Raw genomic sequence first — 25,685 nt, forward strand, 5'->3', positions numbered from 1 at the left:
GTGGCCAGAACAACGCACAGTACCCCCAAGTGTGGTCTCGCTAATGACGTCTCAACTCTTGCACTCAATGCCTCAGCAGACATACCACACACCATCCTCAATACCCTGTCTATCTGCATTGCCACTTGCAGGGAACAATGTACTTGTGCCCTTGATGTCTCTGTTCCACATTCAACTCTCTGAGGCATTCACTGTGTACATCTTGTCCTGGTTTAAGTTCTCTTTGTCGTTGTTCCCTTTGATTTCTAAATGTATTTTAATGTATTTGAGGTAATATATAAAATACCAGGTGAACATTTGTTGCTGCATAGTTTTGTGTTAAATAGATATAGGCATGATTAAGTATAAGTTTTGATTCATTACAGGAAAGAGGTGGTAAAATAAGCCTGAAGAATGAATGGTCTTTCTGCTGCAAACGTAATGCCAATAGAATAGTAGAATAGTTTCTTTATTGTCATTGTAACATGGGCCATGTACAACGAAATTTAAAATGTCAGCCAGTCAGTGCAGCATTCAAACATTTCTAAAGCTAACGAAACATCCACGGTAAAATAATAAAGATAAGCAAATAAATAAAAATCACAGACAAAGCACGCATACACACCCAACCCTCCATCCTTCTGTCGATTTCACCGTTACCACAGTCCCTTAGTCTGTATCGCCCCTGCGTTCCTTGGCGGCCACATTTAGTACTTTTATAGCAGTGGGGTAAAAACTGTTTTTTAGTCTATTTGTCCTTGTCCTTGTGGATCTGTACCGTCTGCCTGACGGCAACAGTTCAAACAGGGAGTGTCCGGGGTGGGAGATGTCCTTTATTATATTCTGCGTTTTTTTATTGCAGCGGGAACTGTGTAGGTCCTCCAAGGTAAGGAGAGGGCAGCCGACAATCCTCTGGGCGTTGTCAATGGCCCTCTGGAGCGCTTTCCTCTGAGCCGCTGTGCAGCTGGTGTACCACACGCATACACAGTATGTTAGTATGCTCTCAATGGAGCACCGATAAAAGGACAGCAGCAGCCTCTGAGTGATGTTGTTCTTCCTGAGCACCCTCAGGAAGTGCAGTCTCTGCTGGACCTTTTTCAGCAGCGCAGTTTTGCTGAATGTGAAACTTTCCAAAACAATGCTGTAATATTTAACTACGTTCCCCTTTTATTTTCTACACTAGGTTGTTGTGTCTACAAATATTGCTGAAACCTCACTCACTATTGACGGAGTTGTGTTTGTAATCGATCCAGGCTTTGCGAAACAGAAGGTTAGTATTTAAATCTGCTTAAATTATAGTGTATTTGATAGCTCCCTCCCTGTCTATGCCTCACATTGATTTTGACCTAGTTTCGTGGCATTCCTGCCACAGAGCTTTGCTTTTGTTCCCTTTTGTTTACACGGTAACTACCTTCATTGAGCTAAATTTTCTCTGCTTTTATTTCTGCTGATCAGCCGACTTGGAGCATGTTGCCAACTGCAAGTAGCTGCGTGCCCATCATTGTATTAAGTCAAAGCAGTAATGTTGGAAATCCATAAAATGCTGGAATGACTCAGAAAGATCCCAACAAATGGAGACGAGAGAATATATAAAATTTCTGGGGGGTTTTTTGTTGGCCTTTCCTCAAGAATGGGAGGGGAGAACAGTTTTTGAATGTGAGAAAAGTAAGAATAATCTGAAGAAGGGTTCTGTCCCTTATTATAAACCAGCATCTGCAGTTCCTTCCTACACAAAATGAATATCTCTGATGGGCTGGGGTTTGGATTGACGTGGTGGTAAGCTGTTGATTAAACCAACTAGTTTATTAGTTAATGAGGAAAGAGAAGACAAAGGAAAGGCCATTTAAAAGCTCTGTAATTTGGTTTGATAGCTTTGTAAATTATCACTTGATTACTCCAGTTAACCACTCCACCTATCTGTCTCGGCTTCCTGTACTGTTCCAATGACCAAAATAAATTTGAGGAGCAGCATGTCATGATCCATCTGGGCGCATTGCAGCTTTCAGTGCTCAATATTAAATCTGATTTTTGGATAATTTCTCTACATCAGAACTAGCCAGCTGTGCTTTAGGTTGCCCATCAGTAACCTTGACTAAGTTTTTCTCTCTTCTGACTGCCTGAGCTGTTGCACCTCTGATCTGCATTTCCTCACTCTGTTTTCTTTTGAAAGGGCTTCGACCTGAAGCATTCATTCTCTTTCAGAGTTTGCTGCTTTTATTTCAGATAATCAAAACAAAATGTATCTGATGCCTTTTGTCTTGTTCTTCAGAGGCTTTTGAATTAATATAGAGAAAGCTGGTTGGAGGTTTGGAAGAATGGTGGAGCTGGACGGTTTGAGAAATTAATAAACAAATCAGCACAGTCATAGAATGGGGCCATTACAGAATACAGTTAAGGCGGCACGTGGCGCAGCGGGTAGAGCTGCTGCTTTACAGCGCCAGAGACCTGGGGTCAGTTCTGACTATGGGTGCTGTCTGTCGGGAGTTTGTACCTTCTCTCAGTGACCTGCATGGGCTTTCTCCGGGATCTCCAGTTTATTCCCACACAGCAAAGACATAAGGTTTTGTAGATTAATTGGCTTGGTATAATTGTAAGTTGTCTCTAGTGTGTGTAGGATAGTGTAAGTGTATTGGGATAGCTGGTCAGGCCAAACAGCCTGTTTTCACGTTGTATCTCTAAGCTAAACTAAACTAAAATTCTTGCCATTTGCTTTATTAAATTGATGGGCTTAGGAAAATAGTTCTTAAAACTGGTTGCTCACTATTGTGTCATGTATATTCATGCTGCATTGAAAGAAAAACTAGTACTAAAAACTAGGACTAAAAATACATTTCTATTATGTGACACCTTCTCGCGTCACACAACCAGTGAAGTACTTTTGAAATGTTAGTCACCGTGAGATTGTAAGAGTTTGTTCAGTGCTTTTATAATGCCATAGATGTGTGGCACAGATGCACAACTGGGAGAGCTGCTGTCCCACAGTACACAGACCCAGGTTTGATCCTGACCTCGGGTGCTCTCTATATGGAGTTTGCACAGTCTCCCGGTGACCATCTGGGTTTCCTCCGGACACTCTGGTTTCCTCCCACATCCCAAAGACGTGCAGATTTATAAGCCTCTCTAAAATTGCCCCCATTGTGAACTAGTGGACTCGATGAACTGAAAGGGCCCATTTTCAATCAATCAATCAAATGTTTATGGATTACTACAAGTTGCAGGAGAATCAGGGAATTGTTGATGAGGGAAGGAGGAGAAGTGGGATTTGTGTAGATGGCTGCCCAATGGTCAGTGTGGATGTGGTGCGCTCGAGAGCCTGAGTAGGAGTAGTTAATTCTTGAGTAGCTGCACTAACCCTCTCCTCAAACTCCTTTGCTCCAAGAGGGGCAACTCTAGCTTTCCCTACCTAATGATGAAGTTAAAGTCCTGCATTCCTGAAATCATTTTGATAAACTTCCTCTGAGCGCTCTTGAGGCTCCCTGTGCTTATTTTCTGTATTCATGCTCCAAATTTCATGCTCTTTTTTTTATTTGGCTGTCTAGGTTTTTTGGATCTTGTTTATTTCATTTAGAATTAACCCCTTTCATTATTTAAAAATTAATTTGCTTTGCATTTTGGATTTTAAATTGATAATCCCATATTCACCAATATTATTTATCAGTGTAGATAGAACCACTTCATTACAATGCCTCATCTTTGTCATCGAAAGACTTGGATTTGTAACTTTTTATCTAACCACTCAAATTACTTGCAGCTCCAGTGAGTAATTGTGGCCTCTGCACATGCTTGTGGACATCACTTGCCATGCCATTAAATTTGAAAACCTCCCCATATGTCCTACCCTCTGTCTCCTGATACTCAGCGAGTTTCCCAGCCGCCAATAATCTGCCTATAATTGAAGATGGATACAGGGATCTGCAAATGGTGGAACCTTGAGCAAAAAACAGTGCTTGAGTAACTCAGTAAACTTGTTTGAATTAATGGTCTTGTCATGGTGTTTTTATTTTAAGCCTTTTGGAGGTCCATGTAAATGATATGCATCAATGTTCCAGTGTCCACTATATCAATCACCTCTTGAGATAATTCATTCGGGTATGTTGGGCACGATTTATTTTTTTCATCTCTGAGCTAGCATGCTCTGATTAGCTGAAAACTAGTGAGTAAGTCTCTCCATAGTAAATGCCGTAAAAATTCCTAACATCAAATGCTGCAAAATCGTGTCCATAATTCTTTGATTTTTTTTCCCCCCTCTGTTTTTAAGTAACAAATAACAGGTATAATATTTTTCAGGTTCAGAAAATTTTAGGAACTCTTCATTTAGACTGAAAAATATTATAACAGAGCCACATGTACTACAGGTTAACCCTTACTTTAAATCCTGGTATGGAAACCACTTGTAGCGGAGAATTCTTCTTATTAATACTGTTATTTTCTTCACTTTATTTTGCTTCCCATGGTAAGACCTGATTCAGCGCAGTGTAAGTTTCCACAGGATGTCGGCCATTCTATTGGAAATACCAGTGAGAAATAATTGTCTAATTAAGCTGATAACACTGACATTGAAAATATTAAAGAGCATACACATTACCATATGCTTTTTCCGAATATTTTGCGTTCCTTTTCATACTCTTTCATTGCTTTACTGTTAATGTATTGTTAACCTTTATAGACCTTGCACTTTGCCAGCACCTTCATAGAATGTATCTGTTGTATGCGGCTCCAGAGGTGAAAAGTAATTTATTGTCTTTCAAACTACTGATTTAGTGGAAGCACGGAAAAAGTTTTGATGTTAAAAATCAGTGGTGTGCCTTACTTGTATTTTCATGATTAACAGGTATATAACCCAAGGATTCGAGTTGAATCATTATTGGTGACTGCCATCAGCAAAGCATCTGCACAGCAAAGAGCTGGCCGTGCTGGTCGTACCAGACCAGGGAAGTGCTTCAGACTTTACACTGAAAAGGCCTACAAAACTGAAATGCAGGTGAGCTTTCCGTCATAGCTCCCAGTCCTCACTGGATTTGGAGAATTCTGATGCATGTTGCCAAGGCTGTCGTGCCCAATCATTTGGCTGATAGACCATGAGGCCTATTGTTTCTCCACGTGAAGGGATATTGAAATCCCTGTCCTTGAGAACCAGGAACATATTTCGTAAGAGGTCTAGCTTGTTACCTTGGAGTCACTGAGGTTCCATTTGGAGACATTGTTTGGGGTGGCAGATGTTCTCACTTTTATTGGTGTGCACCCTTGACTACATTTCATGCTGTAAGTATGTATGGTTTAGAAAGATGAAAACACACAGGGCCTTCAAGAACTTAAAATTAACAAGAAATAATTCAATTTGGATATTAGAAGGTCAAATATATGCCATAAAATGTAATTGGCGAGTTTAATTAAAGAAAAGGGATATAGATCAACTCCAGAAATGGGCGGAGAAATGGCAGATGGAATTTAATCCAAGCAAGTGTGAGGTGTTGCATTTTGAAGATTGAATGTAAGGGGAAAGATATACAGTTAATGGCAAGACCCTTAACAGCATTGATATACAAAGGGATTGGGGTCCAAGTCGATAACTATGAGAATAGTAAAGCAAGTAGATAGTGTGGTAAAATAGTATGGTATGCTTGCCTTCATAGATCGGTGCGCTGAGTCTGAGAGTCTGGTAGTCAATTTGCAGCTTTAAGACTTTGATTAGACTGCATGTGAAACATACTGTGCAGCTCTGGTTGCCTCATTACAAGAATGATGTGGAGGCTTTGGTGATGGTGCTGAAGAGATTTTTATCAGAGTGCTGCCTGGATTATGGAGGGTATTACCCTAGGCAAATTTGGGTTGTTTTCTTTGGAGCATTGGAGGTTGAAGGGGAGACCTGATAGAAGTGTATAAAGTTATGAGAGGCATAGATAGGGTCGGCAGTCGGAACCTATGTCCTAGGGTGGAAATGTCAAAGCCAAGAGGGCATAACTATAAAGTGAGAGGGACAAAATTTAATGGAGATGTACAGGACAAGTTATGGGAGCCTGGAACGTGCTGCCAGGGGGTGGTGGTCGAGGCAGATATGAAAGTGGAATTTAAGAGGCTTTTCGATATCCACATGGATGTGCAGTGAATTGAGGGATATGGATCACCTGCAGGCAGAGAAGATTAGTTTGACTTGCTACCATGTTCGGCAAGGACATTGTGGACCAAATGGTCTGTTCTACATTCTATTGGGAACCATCTGGGTTAAAGTTGGGCTGATGCAACCTCATTCATTGTTTACTACTAGCTGTTTACGAAGTGGTGAAACGTGCAAATTCTTTGGGTTCATTAATATTTTAAATATTGTCCATCTTTGCTGCATATGGCTGCTGAGCCTCTCACTTTCCCGGTTTTTTGCTTGCTTGTTTCTTCTTTGAAGAGGTTTTCAGTTGGTTAAATTTGGCGTACTTTTTAAATATATGAAAAAGAAAATTTCAGGCAAGGTTATAATAACATGATGTCATTGTTGAAGAACCTTGTCTTTCATGGTGTTTCTAAGACAACCTTGTTTCACGCTTGTGAAGACAGCCCTCCCAGATGGGTCATCTTTATTAATAACATCATGGTGGTTGCTATTTTCTGCCGACATTCAGTGCATTTATGCTAATAATGCTAAAGATTTTGGTCTGCATAATATATTTTGGTTGTTTTATTGTACGCTAAACTTAAGAGAAGTAAAGAATGTGAATATTTTTTTTATTTTATTTTACACTGTTTATGACCTTTCAGACTATTTTTGAGATGTGTGCTTTTTATTTTTGGGAAAAAAATATTACCAGGACAATACATACCCTGAAATTTTGAGATCCAATCTGGGTTCTGTAGTTCTTCAACTGAAGAAACTTGGCATTGATGACTTGGTACATTTTGACTTCATGGATCCACCAGGTTAGTGTCTCTTCTTGGGCTTTTTCTTTTGGAAACATCTAAAGCAGCATAATCAAATTGTTGCAGGGAATTATCTCACCAGTGCCAGTGTTTCTTTGCATTGGTCTGCAATGTTGTAAATTAATCGCCCTGTTGTCTTCCAGCAGATCCAGTGTGTTATCCGGGGTCTATTTCAGGGATGGAAATATTTAATTTGCCTTTAAAAAAAGGCACACAGTGCTGTAGTAACTGAGTGGATGGACCAAGTTCTCCAGAGATGCTGCCTGACCCGCTGACTTACCCCAGCACTGTTTTTTTTTTTAAGTAAAAAAAAACACACCTGTAGTTACTTGTGTCTCCTCTTTAATTCTCCTTTGTTAGTTAATCTGGCCTAAGTAACTTCTATTTGCCATGAAGAAGATTGAATGTACTATTTCTGGCCATTCCCTGTTAACTGTGGAACGCTCTTTATAAAAATTATCTTTTGAGCCAACTGCAAGATCTCAGAGCACATCCAACAACAGATAGATACCACCTGAGACGCAGTAGAATCTTTTGCATCCATGTGTGGAGTCGTTTGAGCTTTTGCTTTAGTTTTTCATGAAAGACAGTATCTCTTGATAGTTACATTTATGCTGCACTGAAGTTTAATCCAACTTTATTTCGCCTTCCATCACCATGAAGAATGTGTAGGAGTCACTGTAGTGGATGTTCATGTTAAAATGTGTTTTTGAGTGATCTATTGCTTTTAATTGTATGACTGACCTGGCAAATGAAATTCCTCGTATGTTGCAAAACATACTTGGCGAATAAAGTGCGATTCTGATTCTGATTAATGCATTGAAGTACTGAAGGTTCAAGCCTTTGGTTCCTCCAGAGTGCACCTATTGTACCATGCTGGCACATCAGGACAACACGACAAGCTGCAGGAGGATTGTGCATTCATAGAGAAGCTGTGATATATATATTTTTTTTAATTTGTAAGCTGAGAGTTTGTGCCTTTTCTGGTTGGCCAAATTTAAATTCAGATTCTTTGTCTATTGAATATTTCTGTAAATGGTAAACAAAAAAAACAAGCCAGGTGTTTGTCATGTAAAAATGGGCCTGCTTCCTGTCCAAGAAAATGTAATTGGTATATTTTCCACTCTTTCTTATAATGATTATTCTTGGCAATATCATTCATTGACATTCCTTCCATTAGTCCCCTCTCCCAACATATGTACTCTGAGGTAATTGCTCAGTCTTAAGGTTAAAGCTACAACAAATGATTGTTGCAGAGATACTGCTTCCACTCAGTTGAACTGCATAGTTTTGGTCGGCATGAACGGCCACGGCAGGGTGTCATTTAGTTGTGAAATGTCTCTTTGAGATGCATGTAGAAAGACTTGCATACAGTTAGAATGACAAGAGGTGTGCCTCTTGTGAATTGGTATCATCAGAGGTTTTGTTATTGTGACTAATAGTTATATATTACTTTTCAGCGCCTGAGACACTGATGAGGGCATTGGAACTTTTGAATTATTTGGCTGCACTGAATGATGATGGCGACTTGACGGAACTTGGGTCCATGATGGCAGAATTCCCATTAGATCCACAGTTGGCCAAGATGGTCATAGCCAGTTGTGAGCACAACTGTTCAAATGAGATTCTCTCCATCACCGCAATGTTGTCAGGTAATAGAAGGGGTGAAATTGTCAAAACATGACTTGCAATTAGATGAAACAAATTATTAAAGAATTTCTCGTAGAGTTGATCAGTTGCAAGATTATGCCTGGGATGACCTTTAAAAACTGCGATAATTGTGTATTTGAATGTTCAGTGCTAAGTATTGACGAGGTTTTGATAGGTACTTTGAGAATATACATGCACAGTCAATTAATTATGATTACAATTTTGCAGGTTTGATGCTTTACTTCAGGTATTTTTGATTCATTTTTTTAACATTTTACCCTAGCTCTAAAAGCATATGTCTAGGACAAGAGTGTAAGAGCTCGATGAAGGAGAATATTGTGATTGCTCAGCATAGTCCATTTTAATGTTTTGTGGGGTTTAAAAAAAAAAATCACCCCCTTAGAATTTTCATAATCAATTAATTTTACACTTCCATTCCTCTCTGACCTAGACAGACAAAATATTTTGTAAGAAACATTTGGCATATAGATAACAAAGGCCCATGTTAAACCATTAGATAAAGGTATGTGTTTAATTAAGCTACAAGAGTAACAAGATTTGTGGTTATTTTAGGGAATCCCTTTGGATGCGGACAACACCACAGTGTTCATTTTTACATGAATATTGATCGCTTATTTAGCAGTTCTGGTTTTGTATTCCATTAATACTGATTCTATGCTGTATAAGGCTTGTACAAAACCAATAATGGCCTGATTACATTTTGTAAGCAATATTGTGCTGGGCAACAGACTTGAACTCTGTGTCAGTAGGGTTCTGTAGATTAAATCAGATTCAGAGCAGCTGGGCAGGGCAGAATTTCACCCTTGCTTCCTTTGTTCTTACTGGGTTTTTAACCTGTATGCAAGGGTGAGATTCAAGTCATATGTTGTTAACAGCATCACACACTTCAACTACTAAATGTTTGACAGTTACGTATCACTTTTTCGGTAGATTAGGAAAATGCTTGCAGAAGGCATTAATTTAATACATTATTATAGTTCTGTATTGCCCTGTGCACCGCCTTTTTCACTAAAAATTCGTAATTGTGTAGCTTCTGAAACACTCTTGTCTTGCAGATGTGAGTAGGTGTTGATGTTTGGTACCAAGCCAAGGTAGTAGACAATCCAAGATGCAGTTGGTGACCATTTCCCATCATGCCCTGCCCATTGCTCTCTGAACTGACCTAGCTAGGCCTTGTTCCTGTGTCTGTGAATGAGTGACTCATCCATATGGGCGTCTGTGTTGGGCCCATACCAACATTGTTTAGTCCCACAGTGTTTTGTTCGCCCAACGGAAGCTAAGAAAGCAGCTGACGAAGCCAAGATGAGGTTCGCACATATAGATGGAGATCACCTGACCCTGCTCAACGTTTACCATGCATTCAAGCAGAGTGAGTAAACTGTACTACTTTTTACTTCCCTACTTAAGTATTTGCTAAGCATTCATTCTATTGGTTTCCCAATTCTCAAGTGTTCGCTAAACAGTTAGTTTGCAGTTTTCTTCGGTGGAGATGTTTTTTCAGTACACTGAGATTAATTAGACTATATTCACTTGATAATTTTTTAATTGGCTACCATGACCTATTGTCACCAGAGCTCCTTGTGTTAGAAAGGCAGTGATGTAAATGTTCTTGATGCACTTGATGCTGTGAAGCATGTTTACAATGTACGGCTCGGCACACAGGACGCCTTGATCATAATAATTTCTGAGGTAATAATGGGATCTGTTTTAGTATTGATAGTTCATTTGGTTAATTTACTTGAAGTATAGAAATTAAAATTTTAATCTTTAAAGAATTTCTAGTAATTTTTATATCAAAGCACAAGATTGAAAAGCATTTTCACAAATTCTAAAATGTTTTCATTCTCGGTATGGAAGAATCTGAAAGCAATTGAATATAAATCCGATATGTTCTAATCTTGAACTTTAGCCCTGCTTTAGAGGATATTGCATTAACTCTAGGGTATTAGTAAATGAGTTTCTCTTTCCCATTTGCAATTATACTCTAACTTTTAGAAGTATATCAGTGTTCTCTATGTATGTTTCCTTGGAATTCTCATTAAATGGGCAAGAAAACTACAAGTATCCTTCCTATGTTTTAATTTGTAAAGGGAATAGTTTTGTGATAACTAGGGCATTAATAATGAGGTGAAAATTGATTTTTTTTTTTTTTTTAGCTTAAGGACGAGGATATAGGGAGCAGTACATGGCCATGCAACTCGTGCGTCTAGGGTGTCAGACTTTTATTGCACATTTAAATATATGGAAAATTGATCATTGTCACTTGTGACTTCTCCAAGAAACCACTTTCTCAATTGGCAGACATGCATGGCGATATCTATTTCAAATTGCATTCATAATGGACCATGAACTGTATTTGCAGAATCTCCTAAAAGCAAAACATCATTCCAGCAATTTTGCCAGTTTATAATTGTGTAAAATTGGACAGCGAGTCAAAAAAGCAGACATTAGAAGGATTGGCCAAAAGACTGGGACAAGTGTGAGTAAAATAAGTAAAGGATTTGCAGGCCAACTATTACAAAGAAGTACTAGGTTTGAAGGGACATTGATGAGATCATCATACAAGTGGTAGCTAATGGTGCCTTTTGATGCTGTTGGCAAGGACACCCATTCAGATGGTGAACCCCAGAGAGTGGTGAATACATTGTGATGGGGGAATTCACTGGTATCAGTAGGCATTGCTGGAGTTGCTGTTGTTGCACATAGATAGTCATGTGCACCATGTTATAGGAAATGTGTTGTCAGGCTGGAAAAGGCACAGAGAAGATTTATGAGGATGTTGCCAGGACCCAAGGGCCTGAGCTCCAGGGAAAGCAGGCTGGGACTCTATTCCTTGTTTCTTCCACTGTATGGATCCAAACTTCCCCCAAAACACCCACAAATACAAATTCTAATGTATGTTCATTGTTCCAATAGTGATCTAATCATTGCATTTTCAGTTTTTATTCAGTTGATTATCTGGGCATATAATTTTGTTCTTTATTTTTGTGGAATAAACAGAACCCATTTGTCACAAATTTGAAATTGTATATTAATTTGTTGTTTCTAAGTAATTTGTTGGTATACTTACAAAATCCTTATGTTTTATTGTGAAATACATATATAGCCAAACTGAAGCACATTTTGGATTTGACAAGTGTCTGCGTGGCCCAGTGGCAGCTTGCTCTCATTGGAGTCAGGAAGTTGTATGTTCAAGATCTACTCCACAGATTTGGGAAATTAAACAAGACTAATACTTCACAATGGTTGTCAGGCAGTGATGGTGGTGGCTTATTTTAAGTTAGTGATTTACCAAAAGGTATGCAAGGCTGGTTATAAAAAGATCCCATTACGTTTATGAAGAGGGATGCTCAGTTGTCCCTCTCCCTTTTTTTTAAGCAAAAATAATTTATGTGAATTGGCACAGTTCAATGTATTTGCACCATTGGAGCTGTGAAGAATAGCATAAAATCTAAACAGATACGTTTTGGAGGGCATGTCACAAGGGTGGAGCTGCCGTCTTCTAGATGAGTCCCTGTTTGTGGAGTTCCGATGTCATAGAGAGAGTGATACAGTGTGGAAACAGGCCATTTCCCCCAACTTGCCCACACCGGCCAACGTGTCCCAGCTACACATCCCACCTGCATGACTTTGGTCCATATCCCTCCAAACCTGTCCAATTCATGTACCTGTCTAACTGCTTCTTAAAAGTTGGGATAGCCCCAGCCTCACCAACCTCCTCGGGCAGTTTGTTCCATACACCCACAACCCTTTGTGTGAAACAGCTACACCTCAGATTCCTATTATATCTTTTCCCCTTCACCTTAAACCTATGTGTTCTGGTCTTCGATTCTGTGCATCTACACGATCTGTTCCTCTCATGATTTTATATACCTCTATAAGATCAATAAGATAAGACATAAGATTCAGTTTTCGACCCCTATCAAAATCTCCCATTTAAACACATCACCTCACTACTGTCTGCTCTAACTACTGTGTTTGTCTCAAGCAGTGACTTTGCCTGATGAAGACCAATGTGTCAAAAGCCACCTTCAACATCTTCCTGTGACATCACTTTTAGTAAACTACAGTTATTTCTAGATTCCTCAGCTCTGCAACCCTCCCCGGGGCACTACCATGCCCTGTGAAGTTCCTGCTCTGTTTTGACTTACCAAAATGCAACAATTCCCACTTATCTGAATTAATCTCCATTCGCCATTCCTTGGCCCAGCTGGTCAAGAACCTGCTGTAAATATTGATAGCAATCTTCACTCTTGCCACTACTACCTATTTTTATTTCTTCAAACTTTCAAAATTCATGCCATGTACATTCTCATACAAATAGTTGGCTTAAATTACAATTAAAATCTTTATATTTCTTCAATTTAATTTATACTATTTGCAATGCCATCTATCATTGTGCCATTGGTAAGCTGGAATTTGTTGCTTGCAATCACATCGATGTAATTGGTAAATACAGTTAATCGTTGAGGCACAAGAACAGATGTCTGTAACATGATGGCTTAAACGTAAGGTCATACTTTTAAAAATTAATCCTGTAATATTCCTCTATTTCGGCAAAATCTAATATGTGCTCCTTTTTCATAAGTGGACCTGCAAATTACATTTTTGATTCGACTTGATTTATTGCCCATCAATTTTATTTTAACATAAGTGCCTTGTGGGTTAGCACAATTTTACATTTACGAGGAATCCATTTTGTTTCAAAGAAACCTCCTGATTGGTCTTGGGGGCAGGGTCTTAAATAGCACCACTGATAATATATTACAAAATTGTTTCAAAAACTTCTCTTGAGATAGTTATTTCATGCTATGTCGTTAAATGGGATGAGGGGCTAAAGGATTAATGGGTTTCCCAGAATCTATGCTGAGCACATCCCTGACGTACTGGGGCAAAATACTGGAGGTGCTGTAAATACTCTGCAGCAGCTTCTGCAATATCAGTGGAGACAGAAAGAGTTAACAGTTCGTCAAATGTCTTTTATATAAAAAAGGATAAACTGTGATGGGAAGCAAAAATTGCAAGTAAAATTAAATTGTAGCAAAAGTGAAGCAAAAGTTTAACAGGCGGTGCTGGCTCGAAGGGCCGAATGGCCTCCTCCTGCACCTAGTTTCTATGTTTATAGTCTGCATTCTATAAGGGCCCTAGGTTTTAGTTGTAATGTACATTAGGACAGAACACACCCACCCATCTTGCCCAACATAGCCTATGTGTGGCTCCAAATCCACAGCGATAAAACTGATATTTAACTGCTTTTGGCAAAGGTTAGTAAGCCATTCAGTTCTAGTAAGTAAGGACAGTAATAATTGCTTGTCTTGTCAGCAGTACTGCCAATTTTGTTCGTCAATCTTAAAAAAGACAGTTTTTTGCCTGTTCTCATCCAGTCCTTTCGTGATCTTTAGCGTAAATAGTTAATCATGTATTAAACTGCTGTAATCATTGTGCAAGTGCTGTAAGAAAATATGTACATGCAATTTTCAGAGTAAACTGAGTCCAAGTTTTAGAAACCAGTGGCATTTGGGCATATATTATCAAGAATACATCAGTGCCATTTTACTTGTGGCATTTTGTTGGAGCCTGGGATTTTATTTTCTCAAAGGTTGTTTCCTCATTGGTAGATACTTTGGTTTAACTGTAATGTTCTTGTTGGAGAGTAGGTGAAGTAAAAATGATCTCTTGGAGACCTCTGCTCAGATATGAGATGTAAAAAGCTACCCCGAGTCTCATCCAGCCACAGCTGATCAGGTCTGATCTGAGCGTACAACTTTATTCCCGAAGGTGGCGCAACTCAATCCAATCACTTTCTGAATTATGACTCCGCTGAACAAGTCATGAACCAGTTTGAGGACAGAGTAACAAAAGGACCAAGAACATAGGATAAATACTTAGCAAATCTTTCAGCCCTGCATGAAGTTCTGACGTGGCCTGGCATGTCACCCAATGCCATACTATCCCAAAGATAGACTCAAAATGCTGGAGTAACTCAGCGGGACAGGCAGCATCTCTGGATAGAAGCAATGGGTGACATTTTGGGTCGAAGCCCTTCTTCAGTTTGAAGAAAGGTCTCGACCCAAAACGTCACCCGTTCCTTCTCTCCAGAGATGCTGCCTGTCCCGGTGAGTTACTCCAGCATTTTGTGTCTATCTTCGGTTTAAATCAGCATCTGCAGTTCCTTCCTACGCCATACTATCCCAGATTGATTGGCATTAGCTTTGAACAGAGAATCTCTACCTATGTTTAAGGATAGGTATATGGTTTATCCAAACCCTATCCCAATCTAAAACTGAATGTTTTATTAAACTATACATCCAGTCTAAATCCAACACACGAATTAGGATCATACCAGGCTTGGATCAGTCAGCCGGGTTCTATCTCTGCGTAGTAAATAGTTCCTGCTCTATGACCGTATCACTTATGCTTGGAACATAATATAAGTATTTAGCACAATGATGCTCCAAGTTTAATGACTTCCTGCATATTTTAAGATATTCAGCAAACCGTCTGCGATTAAATCCTCATTCTATTTACTATTATGCTGTGTTCACTCGTATTTCATGGCCCATTAGCATTTGAATTGTTCAAGGATCACCTGTTCCGCTTAGTGCAAACTATTTGGAAATTATACTGCCAGAGCTTTGTTCCCCATTTAAACCTTTAATATTAATTATGTTTATGACCCAGATCAATATAAAATACGTACACAGAAAGAAAATTAAACAACGCACTTCCCATAAATGGTCAGGGATGAAACATGATCTTTCTCGTCTGCAGTCCAGAAACTAAGAATGGGTTGTAAATGGGCATGCCCTTGATTCTCAATCTTTTAACCAAATTTTTCAAGATGATGGGGCGGTAGAGTTGCTGCCTCGCAGCACCAGAGACCCGGATTCGATCATGACTATGGGTGCTGACTGTACTGAGTTTATGCATTCTTCCCCGTGACCTGCATTGGTTTTCTCCGGATGTTCCCGCACTCCAATGATGTACAGGTTTGTAGGTTAATTGGCTTCAGTAAAATTGTCCCTTGAATGTGTAAGATAGTATTGTGTTTGTGTGTGGGGATCGCTGGTTAGCGTGGACTTGGTGGGCCAAAGGGCCTGTTTCCATGCTGTATCTCTAAACTAAAATCTAAACTAGGGTCTGAAGAAGGGTCTCAACCTGAAATTTCACCTATTCCTTCGCTCCATAGATGCTGCCTCACACACTGAGTTTCTCCAGCATTTTTATCTACCTTATAGTCTTTTGATATATTTTTTTAGCTCCTTGGCAGCTTGTGAGAGGTGCTATGGTGCACTGATGTGTGAAACAGTCAGGAAGGTTTAGCTGAGATGGTTGATCCGGTTGGGGGACGTAACTTTCGATAACACACATCGTGCTCTGTTGTACATTGAGGGTCTGGAAGAGGACGAGAAGCAAGGACAAAATTGGTTCATAGTGTGACCTACTGATGCTTTGTTTAAACTGGAGAAATGGCTAATGCCAATCTATCTGGGATAGTCTGGCAATGTGAATCAACATTGTTGAGGGAAGGGGCTAGCAATAATAATTAAGTAGAATAGTTCAAAGATGGAAAATTTGTCTTGCTTTTTCTTTCACCAAGTCCCCTGCAGTCTGTTTTGTAATTTTCAGATACAAAGATTGTCTGATTGTGACAATTTGCCTTGAAGGGATTAGCTCTGGTAATACATGATTTTGTGTTCACTACAAACTCCTTAGTGGCAGTGTGGAGAAATGAGTGAAATCATTAGTAGGCAGAGTTCCCCGTGCCTTGGATTTAAATGTAACTTTTCTCTGACTGAACAGCGTACAGTACACCCTGATAATAACGGACCATTGTGGGGGCAGTGTGTTGTTGCCGATTGTCTGCAATAACACAGTATGGTATTATTGTATGTAGTTGAAACAAAGAACTGGAAATAATGGTTAATACACAAAAAGACACAAAGTGCTGGAGCAACTCAGCAGGTCAGGCATCTCTGGAAAATATGTATAGGTGACGTCAAGACCCTTCAGACTAATTCCATCTGCTGAATTACTCCAAAACGTTGTGTCTATTACCTTAAAACTAGGCAGCCAAGCAAATCATTGAGTTAAATTTATGACTTAAAAAATCACTTTTAGTCATAATTTTTTAGGCATAGTCATACAGCATGGAAACATACCCACCACAACCAACATGCCCCATCTGCCCTACTCCCACCTGCCTGCATTTGGCCTATATTCCTCTAAACCTATCCTGTCCAGGTACCTGTCTAAACACTTCTTAAATGTTGTGATAGTATCTGCCTCAACTACCACCTCTGGCAGCTTGTTCTGTACACCTACACCATTTGTGTAAAATAAAATTACCCCTCGGGCTCCTATTAAACATACCCTGCCCCCACACCATAAGCTATGCCCTCTGGTTATTGATTCCGCTACTCGGGGTAAATAGTCTTTTACCCAATCTATTTCCCTCATGAACTTACACACCTGCATAAGATCACCCCTCATCTTCCTGCACTCCAAGGAATAACGTCCTAGCCTTCTCAAACTCTCCCTATAGATCAGGCCCTCAAGTCCTGGCAACATCCTCGTCAATTATCTTTCCAAATTAACAACATCTTTACTAAAAGGGTGACCAAAACTGAACACAATACTCACCAATGTCTTGGACAAGACCTCCCAACAGGTCTTGACCTGAAATGTCGTCCATTCCTTCTCTCCAGAGATGCTGCCTGTCCCGCTGAGTTACTCCAGCGTTTTGTGTCTATATTCGATGTCCTCCCAACATCTATACTCAATACTCTGATGAAAGGCAATGAAAGTGCTGAAAGCCTACATGACACCATATCTACCTGTGATGCCACTTTCAGGGAACTATGCACCTGCACTCCTCAATCCCACTGCTCTACAACATTCACCAGAGCCCTGCCGTTCATTGTTGGTCCTGCCCTGGTTTTATTAAAAGGTTGATTTTCAATAATACAAATAATGCAGCATAAGAACTTGGCAGAAAGCAAAAATAACATAACTAGAATTGTGACTTTTAAATTTGAAATAATACCTTTTTATTTAGAGTTTTCCAACATTTTCTAAAAAGGTACACTGGCAACCTCATTGGACTAAATGTAGTAGTCATATAGTTTAGTTTTAGTTTAGAGATACACAGGCCTTTAGGCCCACTGAGTCTGTGCCGACCAGCAATCCCTACACACCAACACCATCCTACACACTAGAGGCAATTTACAATTATACCAAGACAATTAACCTACAAACCTGTATGTCTTTGGAGTGTGAGAGTAAACCGGAGGTCTCGGAGATAACACACACAGGTTTCTGGGAGAACGTATAAACTCCGTACAGGCAGCACCCTTAGTCATGATTGAACCCAGGACCCTGGCGCTGTAAGGCAGCAACTCTACCGCTGCCAGTTTACAATCTGAAATGCTTCCAAAGAATGTTAAATTTCAGCATTTCTGATCGATCAGCGACGTGGAGAGGGGGGACGTGCTGCATGGGCAACAGCCTGTCCTCCATATGACATCACCCAGGCTTGCATCCGACCAGGATACATCACGCATGGTCAGTCATGACCGAGAGGGGCCTACAACTACTAAGTGGTTATTGCAGACGCTATCAGATTGTGTAATTTTTATTGGTATTTTTCTTGTTTACTGTGAATAGTGACTTTGTGCATGTGTCTAGTGTTACCATTCAATGTCATGGCTTTTATTAGCTCGTACATCATTCTAACTGGATGAATGTTTTGTCTTTGGTAAATATACTTTTGTGAAACCTGATAGCAAAAAGAGGTTAAAGGCTACTAGAGCAGATCCCTCTGACACAACCTCTCGTCCTTCAGCAAATCATTTTCCCTCCTCTTGACACTTCCTCAGGAGTGACATTTGGGCTGGGCTTGTTCAGATTTATGACCTTGCTGGGGCTAGCTCGTAGAAAGATCAATTATGCTGCAGAGGCGTAATAAAATGACCAAAATCTGTTTTTATTTAATTAATCATGATGCACTTTTTTTATTTATTTTTAGATCATGAGTCGGTTCAGTGGTGCTATGACAACTTTATTAACTACAGATCCTTGATGTCTGCTGACAATGTACGCCAGCAGCTGTCACGAATCATGGACAGATTCAACCTGCCTCGGAGGAGTACGGAATTCACAAGTCGAGATTATTACATAAACATTAGAAAGGCACTGGTTTCTGGCTACTTCATGCAGGTACGGTAGAGGTTGTTGCCGATTCTCATGCTTCTGATACGAACAGCAAATTCTCTGCCATTTCAAGCTTTCAAGCTTTAAATCGGAATGTATAAAATTAATGTGCTACACGCGCCAATCCTGCTTGTTTGCAGATTGTGGTCGAAGGGATTGCTCTAGGTGCATTTCTTTTTATAGAGCCCTTGAGGCAGATAGCAAATGGAGGAATTAAGCAGAAAGAGAGAGATGCAGCTCAGTAAATGAGCTGGAGGTGAAGTGTGACAGGAGATCAGTCGGAAGTAAATTGACAGCCGAATGGAAAGTGGACAAGAAGGATGTGGTGGAAGTGGACAATACAGGTGCAGGAAGAGCACGAGTGAGTGCCGTATATTTGCTCGAATCTGCTCAGCTGTTTACTGAGATTTTCGCTGATCATGGCAATCATTTCCCGCCAGTTTTTTCCTGGAATCCCATGGGATTTTTTAAGTCTATAAACACTAATGGTTTCTGCCTTCAGTACTCAGACAGAATATCCACACTCCACAGTGCTCAAGTGAAGAGTTTCTTGATCCCAGTCCCAAGTGCTTGAATCAAATAATGATTGTTAGGCGGGGGGGAGGGGGAAATGAGAGCATTAGACTTGGCAAGTGCTGTGGCTTCATGGTGGAATAATGTTGTATTATTATTTGGAGTTTGCTTGTACCGTTGATGGGTGAAATCAAGTTCAGTATTGTATGGGGCTGCCTGCTTACTCTAGTGATGAGCCCACTATTATTGGAAAAATTGAGCTCGCCTTTAGAGTTCTAATTTTTTGAAATGCTCACAATTCTGACATGGCCCAATAAGCTTGATGCAGGGTGGTTGTTGAACCAGGATAGGAGAGTAAAAGCATTTAAGAACTACGATTTCATGACTCTGGAGTCATAAATCTGCAGAAGTCTCTTCTACAGAAGGCTGTGGAGGTCGTCGTTGCATATACTCAAACAGTGGAGATATTTCCAGACACAAAAAGCATGAAGAGGAATTGGGGGGCAGGGGCTGAGAGCAGGAATATAGTATTGAGATAAAGGATTTGCTGTAATTGTACTGGATTTAAACAAATTACAAAAAAAAATTGAGAGGACAGAAACCTCAAGTGCTCTGTTCTGAGCACACAAATATGGAGGAAAAATGGGTTGAGAAATCCAAAAGGTATTTTTGTGGGCATTTTGATTCCTTTGTTACTAGACAGTAACAGGAATCTGCTACTCACACCAGTAAACTTGCTTTACAATTGAGTGAGAGTATGTTTTATATGTACTTTCATGTAATTCAAATTTTGCTCTCTTGACAAGTCAGACCTGATGTTTTAATGGTTTCAACATGTTATTCCATGTTATTTCTAAAGGAAAAATAATTTATTAGCCATATTCTACCTTCATGTTTATCGATTTTAAATTCATCTACCAGCTGAGAGGTTTAAATGGGCATATACAGTGCCCTCCATAATGTTAGGGACAGAGGCCCATCATTTATTTATTTGCCTCTATACTCCACAATTTGAGTTTTGTAATAGAAAAAAAATAGCATGTGGTTAAAGTGCACATTAATAATGTAGCAATGTTACAAAATTTTAATATTTTAAAAATCAAGTCTGCAATTTATCCCATCAGATAAAGCATCAAAATAAGTTTAATTTGACACCTAATTCACTTTCATATATTCAGTATTAAAAAAGATATGGCCATTTGCATACTCTGAATTTAGCATCTTGTTCCCTCTTGCTTTTCCATCAACTTAATTCAAAAGCTGTGATCGAGGACAGTCAAAAGTCAATAACTTTCTTAAAAATGAAGGGAACTGAAATAAATTTTCAGTTATTATAGATTGAAGTATTCTGAAACAAATATGAAACAATCGTACTTGAATGACCTGAAATTAAAGCATATAATTAGTTAGTTACCTAATTGTAGCTAATTACAAAATTCAATTATTAGATCTAAACATCTATCCATTTCTTAAGAAAGGATTAACATTTTTAAATAGCCTAAGTGTCCAAATAACTTGCACACAAGAATTCACAATATAACATGATTTTTAAATCTCATTTATAGGCCAAATGGAAGGAATTTAGTGTTTAATTCCCGTAAATTAATAGCCATTTAAATCACCTTGCGAGTGGGATTTTGTGGAACGTGATCGATTGGAACGTTGCGGTTGCAGTGAATTTAAACCCCATATCGTCAGGAAAAACACTACCGGTTCGTATGGGGCCTAAATCACTTTTTCGCAATGTAAAATTTGGATTAAGGTAATCCCAAGAAGCACGTTTATATGTAAAATAAACGGCTTTACCTTTAGCTGTCCCGTACGTGAAATCCGTCCCGTTATCAGCGCCCCCTCAAAGGCGCCAAAGTTGCGCAGTCGCGCACACGGCCAGTGGCAGATAAGTTTCGTAACATACCTAAATTTCCACCATGTGGAAATTACAGCAGTGTTTATACATAATCCCCCCCCCCCAATCCAGGGCAGCATAATGTTTGGGACACAGCAATGTAAATGAAAGTAGTCATGTTTAGTATTTTGTTGCATATCCTTTGCATGTAATGACTGCTTGAAGTCTGGGATTCATGGACATCACTAGTTGCTGGGTGACTTCTCTGGTGATGCTCTGCCAGGCCGGTATTGCAGCCTTTGTTTTGCGGTTCGGCCCCTTCAGTTTTCTCTTCAGCATATAAAAGGCATGTTCAATTGGGTTCAGATCAGGTGATTGACTTGGCCTCTCAAGAATTTACCATTTTTTATCTTTGAAAAACTCCTTTGTTGCTTTAGCAGTATGTTTGGGATCATTGTCTCTGCTGTAGAATGAACCTCAGGCCAATGAGTTTTGAGGCATTTGTTTGAACTTGAGCAGATAGGATGTGTCTATACACTTCAGAATTAATTATGCTACTACCATCAGCAGTTGTATCATCAATGAAGATAAGTGAGCCAGTACCTTCAGCTGCCATATGCCCAGGCCATAACACCCCTACCACCATGTTTCACAGATGAGGTGGTATGCTTTGGATCTTGGGCAGTTCCTTCTCTTCTCCATACTTTGCTCTTGCCATCACTCTGATGTGTCAATCTTTGTCTCATCTGTCCACAAGACTTTTTCCCAGAACTGTGGTTGCGCTTTTAAGTACTTATTGGAAAAGTGTAACCTGGCCATCCTATTTTTGCAGCTAAATAGTGGTTTGCATCTTGTATTGTAGCTGTTCAAGAAGTCTTCTGCGGACAATAATCATTGACAAATCAACACCTGACTCCTGAAGAGTGTTTCTGGTCTGTCGGAGAGGTGTTTGAAGATTGGTCTTTATTACAGAGAGAATTCTACTCTCATCAGCTCTGGAGGTCTTCCTTGGCCTGCCAATATTTTTGTGATTAGTAAGCTCACCAGCACTCTTTCTTCTTAATGATGTTCCAAACAGTTAATTTTGGCAAGCCTAAGGTTTGGCTGATGTCTCTAACCGTTTTATTCTTGTTTCTCAGTCTCATAAAGGCTTCTTTGACTTTCATTGGCACAACTTTGGTCCTCATGTTGATAAACAGTAATAAAAGTTTCTAAAGGTGATGGAAAGACTGGAGGAAAGTCTAGGTGCTGAGAGCTCTCTTATACCTGCATTAAGGAGGCATTTAAACATGCCTGAGCAATTACAAAGACCTGTGAAGCCATGTGTCCCAAACAATATGGTGCCCTGAAATGGCGGGGGGCTATGTATAAACACAGCCGTTTCTACATGGTGAAAGGAAAATGTATAAAAATGGCCTTTAACAAAATCTGACAATGTGTACTTTAACCACATGTGATTTTTTTTCTATTACAAATCTGAAATTGTGGAGTACAGAGGCAAATAAATAAACGATGGGTCTTTGTCCCAAACATTATGGAGGACACTGTAAATTAAAGTTGTGAGCATCTTGTATTTCAGTAATAGAAAACAGATTATGAGTTTCGATAATCCAAGTTGGCAGTGAAATTTAAGCTGGGAGAATCCATAAGATTGGTTTGCATTCTGAAAATGTTTCCAGCCATTTAGTCACAAAGGTTTTTTCTGCTTTTTATTGTACTGTCAGTCTTTTTTATGGTATTTTGTTGATGGTCCTTATACTGTGAGAGCAAGCTGATGGTTCCAAATGTAATATGATTTTGTATGGAATACAAAAAAATCAAAATCTATATAACCAGGGTATTATATGCTGTGAACTTGTAACCCTGTAATGACCACTGAAAAAAATACATGATGTAGTAACTTCAAGCCATCATCTGCTTAAGCATTCTAATTTTGTTTGTTACTGTTTTTGTTTTAGCTAGCATTGGACAGGGTAGATGCAGGAAGATTATTCCCGATGTTGGGGAAGTCCAGAACTAGCGGTCACAGTTTAAGGATGAGAGGGAGGTCTTTTAGGACCGAGTTGAGAAAATCATTTTTTACACAGAGAGTGGTGAATCTGTGGAATTCTCTGCCACAGAAGGTAGTTGAGGCCAGTTCATTGGCTATATTTAAGAGGGAGTTAGATGTGGCCCTTGTGGCTAAAGGGATCAGGGGGTATGGAGAGAAGGCAGGGATGGGATACTGAGTTGGATGATCAGCCATGATCATATTGAATGGCAGTGCAGGCTTGAAGGGCCGAATGGCCTACTCCTGCACCTAGTTTCTATGTTTACATGGAGATAGTTTTAAAAGCACTCCTTTGACCTTTTTGCTCCAATATATTTTAGTAAAAATTATTATTCAGCTTGGCCTTTTGGGGTATACCAAGATTCCAGATAATAATTTCACAAGCAAAAGATTGAGTTCCTGAAAATATGAAATAAAGCAAGCTACTGGAAATACTCAGCAATCTATGCAGCATCTCTGAAGAGTTAACGTTTTGTTGATAATGTGCGGTTTTTCCAGCACCTTTTGATTATTTTTGTGACTACACTGTTTTAATTGCATTATGGAGAATAATGTGTTTTTATTTCTTGTCTCTTTCCATGTAGTAAGTCAAAAAATATAGAACCTTTCCTGTCCTGTTGCAGTCATTGCTGTTTTTCAGCATCTCCTTTCCTTTTGTCCCATCTCTCAGAATTTCTCATCCTTGTTCTAAACACACTCTCTGCCCCTTGGAAAGAAATATCAGTTATTGCCTCTTGGCTAAAAGTGAAGAAGATTTTATCTTTATAGCTTTCCTGTCGCTTTCTGTACGGTTTTCTGCAATTGCTTCTGGTTTTGGCAGAGCAGTTGGCAAATCATGTTGTGATGCATCCCGACAGGATACTTTCTACAGTGCATCCATCAAAATTGAAGACGTGCCTAATTCCTTTGGTCGTCTGAGGAAACAGAGTCATTGGTGTGCTTGCTTAACCATGGCATTGATGTGGCTGGACCGGAAAAAATTGGCAATATTTACACTTAGGAACTTGAAGATCTTGACCACCTCCCCTTCAGTACCATTGATGCAAACTGTGGCATGTAATCCACCCACTACCTGAAGTCGCCAACTATCCCCTTCATTTTGCTGATATTCAGGCAGATGTTTTTGTCATGACACAATGTTATGTTCTCTATATCCATTCTGGACTCCCCGTCATTGTTTGAGATCTGGCCCATTATGCTGGTGTCATCTGCAAAAATTGTGACGAGTTAGAGCAGAATTTTGCCTTGCAGTTGTCAGCATGCCGGAATTATAGAAATGGGCTGAGAACGCATCTTGGAGCATTGAGAATTATCATTGAGGATGTTTCATCAGCTATCCTTATTGAGGATAGTGTGTAATATGCCCTGATGGTGTCTGGCCTGAACATGTTGCAGCAGCATGTGAATTGCAGTTGATATAGGCTGCCTGGGAGGCTGGAGTCAATGCACTTCCAAAGCACGTCACAATGATGGATGTTGAAGCCTTCAGTTGGAAGTCATTAAATCACAATACCTTTTGGTCCCAGGATGATAATGGATCATTTTTTAATTATTGGGTTATTTTATAAAGATTTCTGTCCAGGATCAACATCTCATTGGTGTAAATGCAATTGTTCCCATTGGTGAGGGGAAGCAGCATCTTGGTGTTTACCTCTTGCTGTGTTTTACAAAAGTTTTACAGTTCAGCCACAGCTCTACTTCCTCTTTTTTCAGTTGGGTACGATTTGTGATTAGTAAATAACCTTTCCTTGGTGTTGACGAGGTTAGATTGTGCAAGGTTATGAATGTTCACGGCATTGCTTATCATTTTCAGAACCACAACATGTACAAATAGTCTTTGTTCTGTAGGTTTCAACAAACTGCTTTTAATGGCCTTTTGGGAAAAAGATAATTTGTTTAAAATCTATGCACGGGGGTGACGTGAGTTACCAGGCACTGATTAGGTTGGATGTGACAATACAACGGCATTCTAAATACCTGTTGAGTGTGGATTAAAAGGGGAGACTGATATCATCTAGTAGTTATTGTCTTTTAAGATAAAAATGCTTTTTTCTCCAAAGAATGATTTGACCTTCAACATAAATGGAAACTGTTTTGAAAAGGGTAATTGTGTTGCTAACGGTCCTGCTCACACCCAGGCCATTTTGTGCGTGTGTGTGTGTGTGTGTGTGTCTTGAAAGATGTAATACAACAAATGGAACATATTGATCAGTCTATGACACAACATCTTAAAAACCTACAATCAAAATCTAAAGGCTTTGAATTGGGTGCAGACTATTTTGTGAGTCATGCTGTTGAATATAGATAGTAGATATTGATGTTTTAATGGGATGCTAGTGCTTTGCAGTAAACTGTTCATGTGGCCTTTCTGAAACTCTTGGCAGTACTGTAGAAATTCTGAATGTCTGTTGAACCATTAGAGCAAATAGTAATTTACTATTTACATTTAGTGCCAGGTGAGTACTACAAACTTCAATACATTGTTATGTTTCTAATATCACATGCTTT

The 25,685-nt window shown here is 39.5% G+C and overlaps 1 protein-coding gene across 3 annotated transcripts in view; it reads left to right on the forward strand.

Annotated features, from left to right (window-relative positions):
- dhx15 (DEAH (Asp-Glu-Ala-His) box helicase 15) overlaps positions 1 to 25,685 on the forward strand; it is a 117,684-nt gene that overhangs the window by 84,121 nt on the left and 7,878 nt on the right. For 2 of the 3 annotated variants that reach the window (XM_055638195.1, XM_055638204.1), the window contains exons 7-12: positions 1,163 to 1,249; positions 4,811 to 4,960; positions 6,777 to 6,885; positions 8,346 to 8,537; positions 9,803 to 9,925; positions 18,584 to 18,774. In XM_055638195.1, the coding sequence (XP_055494170.1) occupies positions 1,163 to 1,249; positions 4,811 to 4,960; positions 6,777 to 6,885; positions 8,346 to 8,537; positions 9,803 to 9,925; positions 18,584 to 18,774 (852 nt within the window). Of the gene's footprint in view, positions 1 to 1,162; positions 1,250 to 4,810; positions 4,961 to 6,776; positions 6,886 to 8,345; positions 8,538 to 9,611; positions 9,783 to 9,802; positions 9,926 to 18,583; positions 18,775 to 25,685 lie in introns of those variants that run through there. The other variant, XM_055638214.1, reaches the window with a different exon arrangement.

Source organism: Leucoraja erinacea, chromosome 1 (assembly GCF_028641065.1).
Source record: "Leucoraja erinacea ecotype New England chromosome 1, Leri_hhj_1, whole genome shotgun sequence".
Taxonomy (NCBI): domain Eukaryota; kingdom Metazoa; phylum Chordata; class Chondrichthyes; order Rajiformes; family Rajidae; genus Leucoraja; species Leucoraja erinaceus.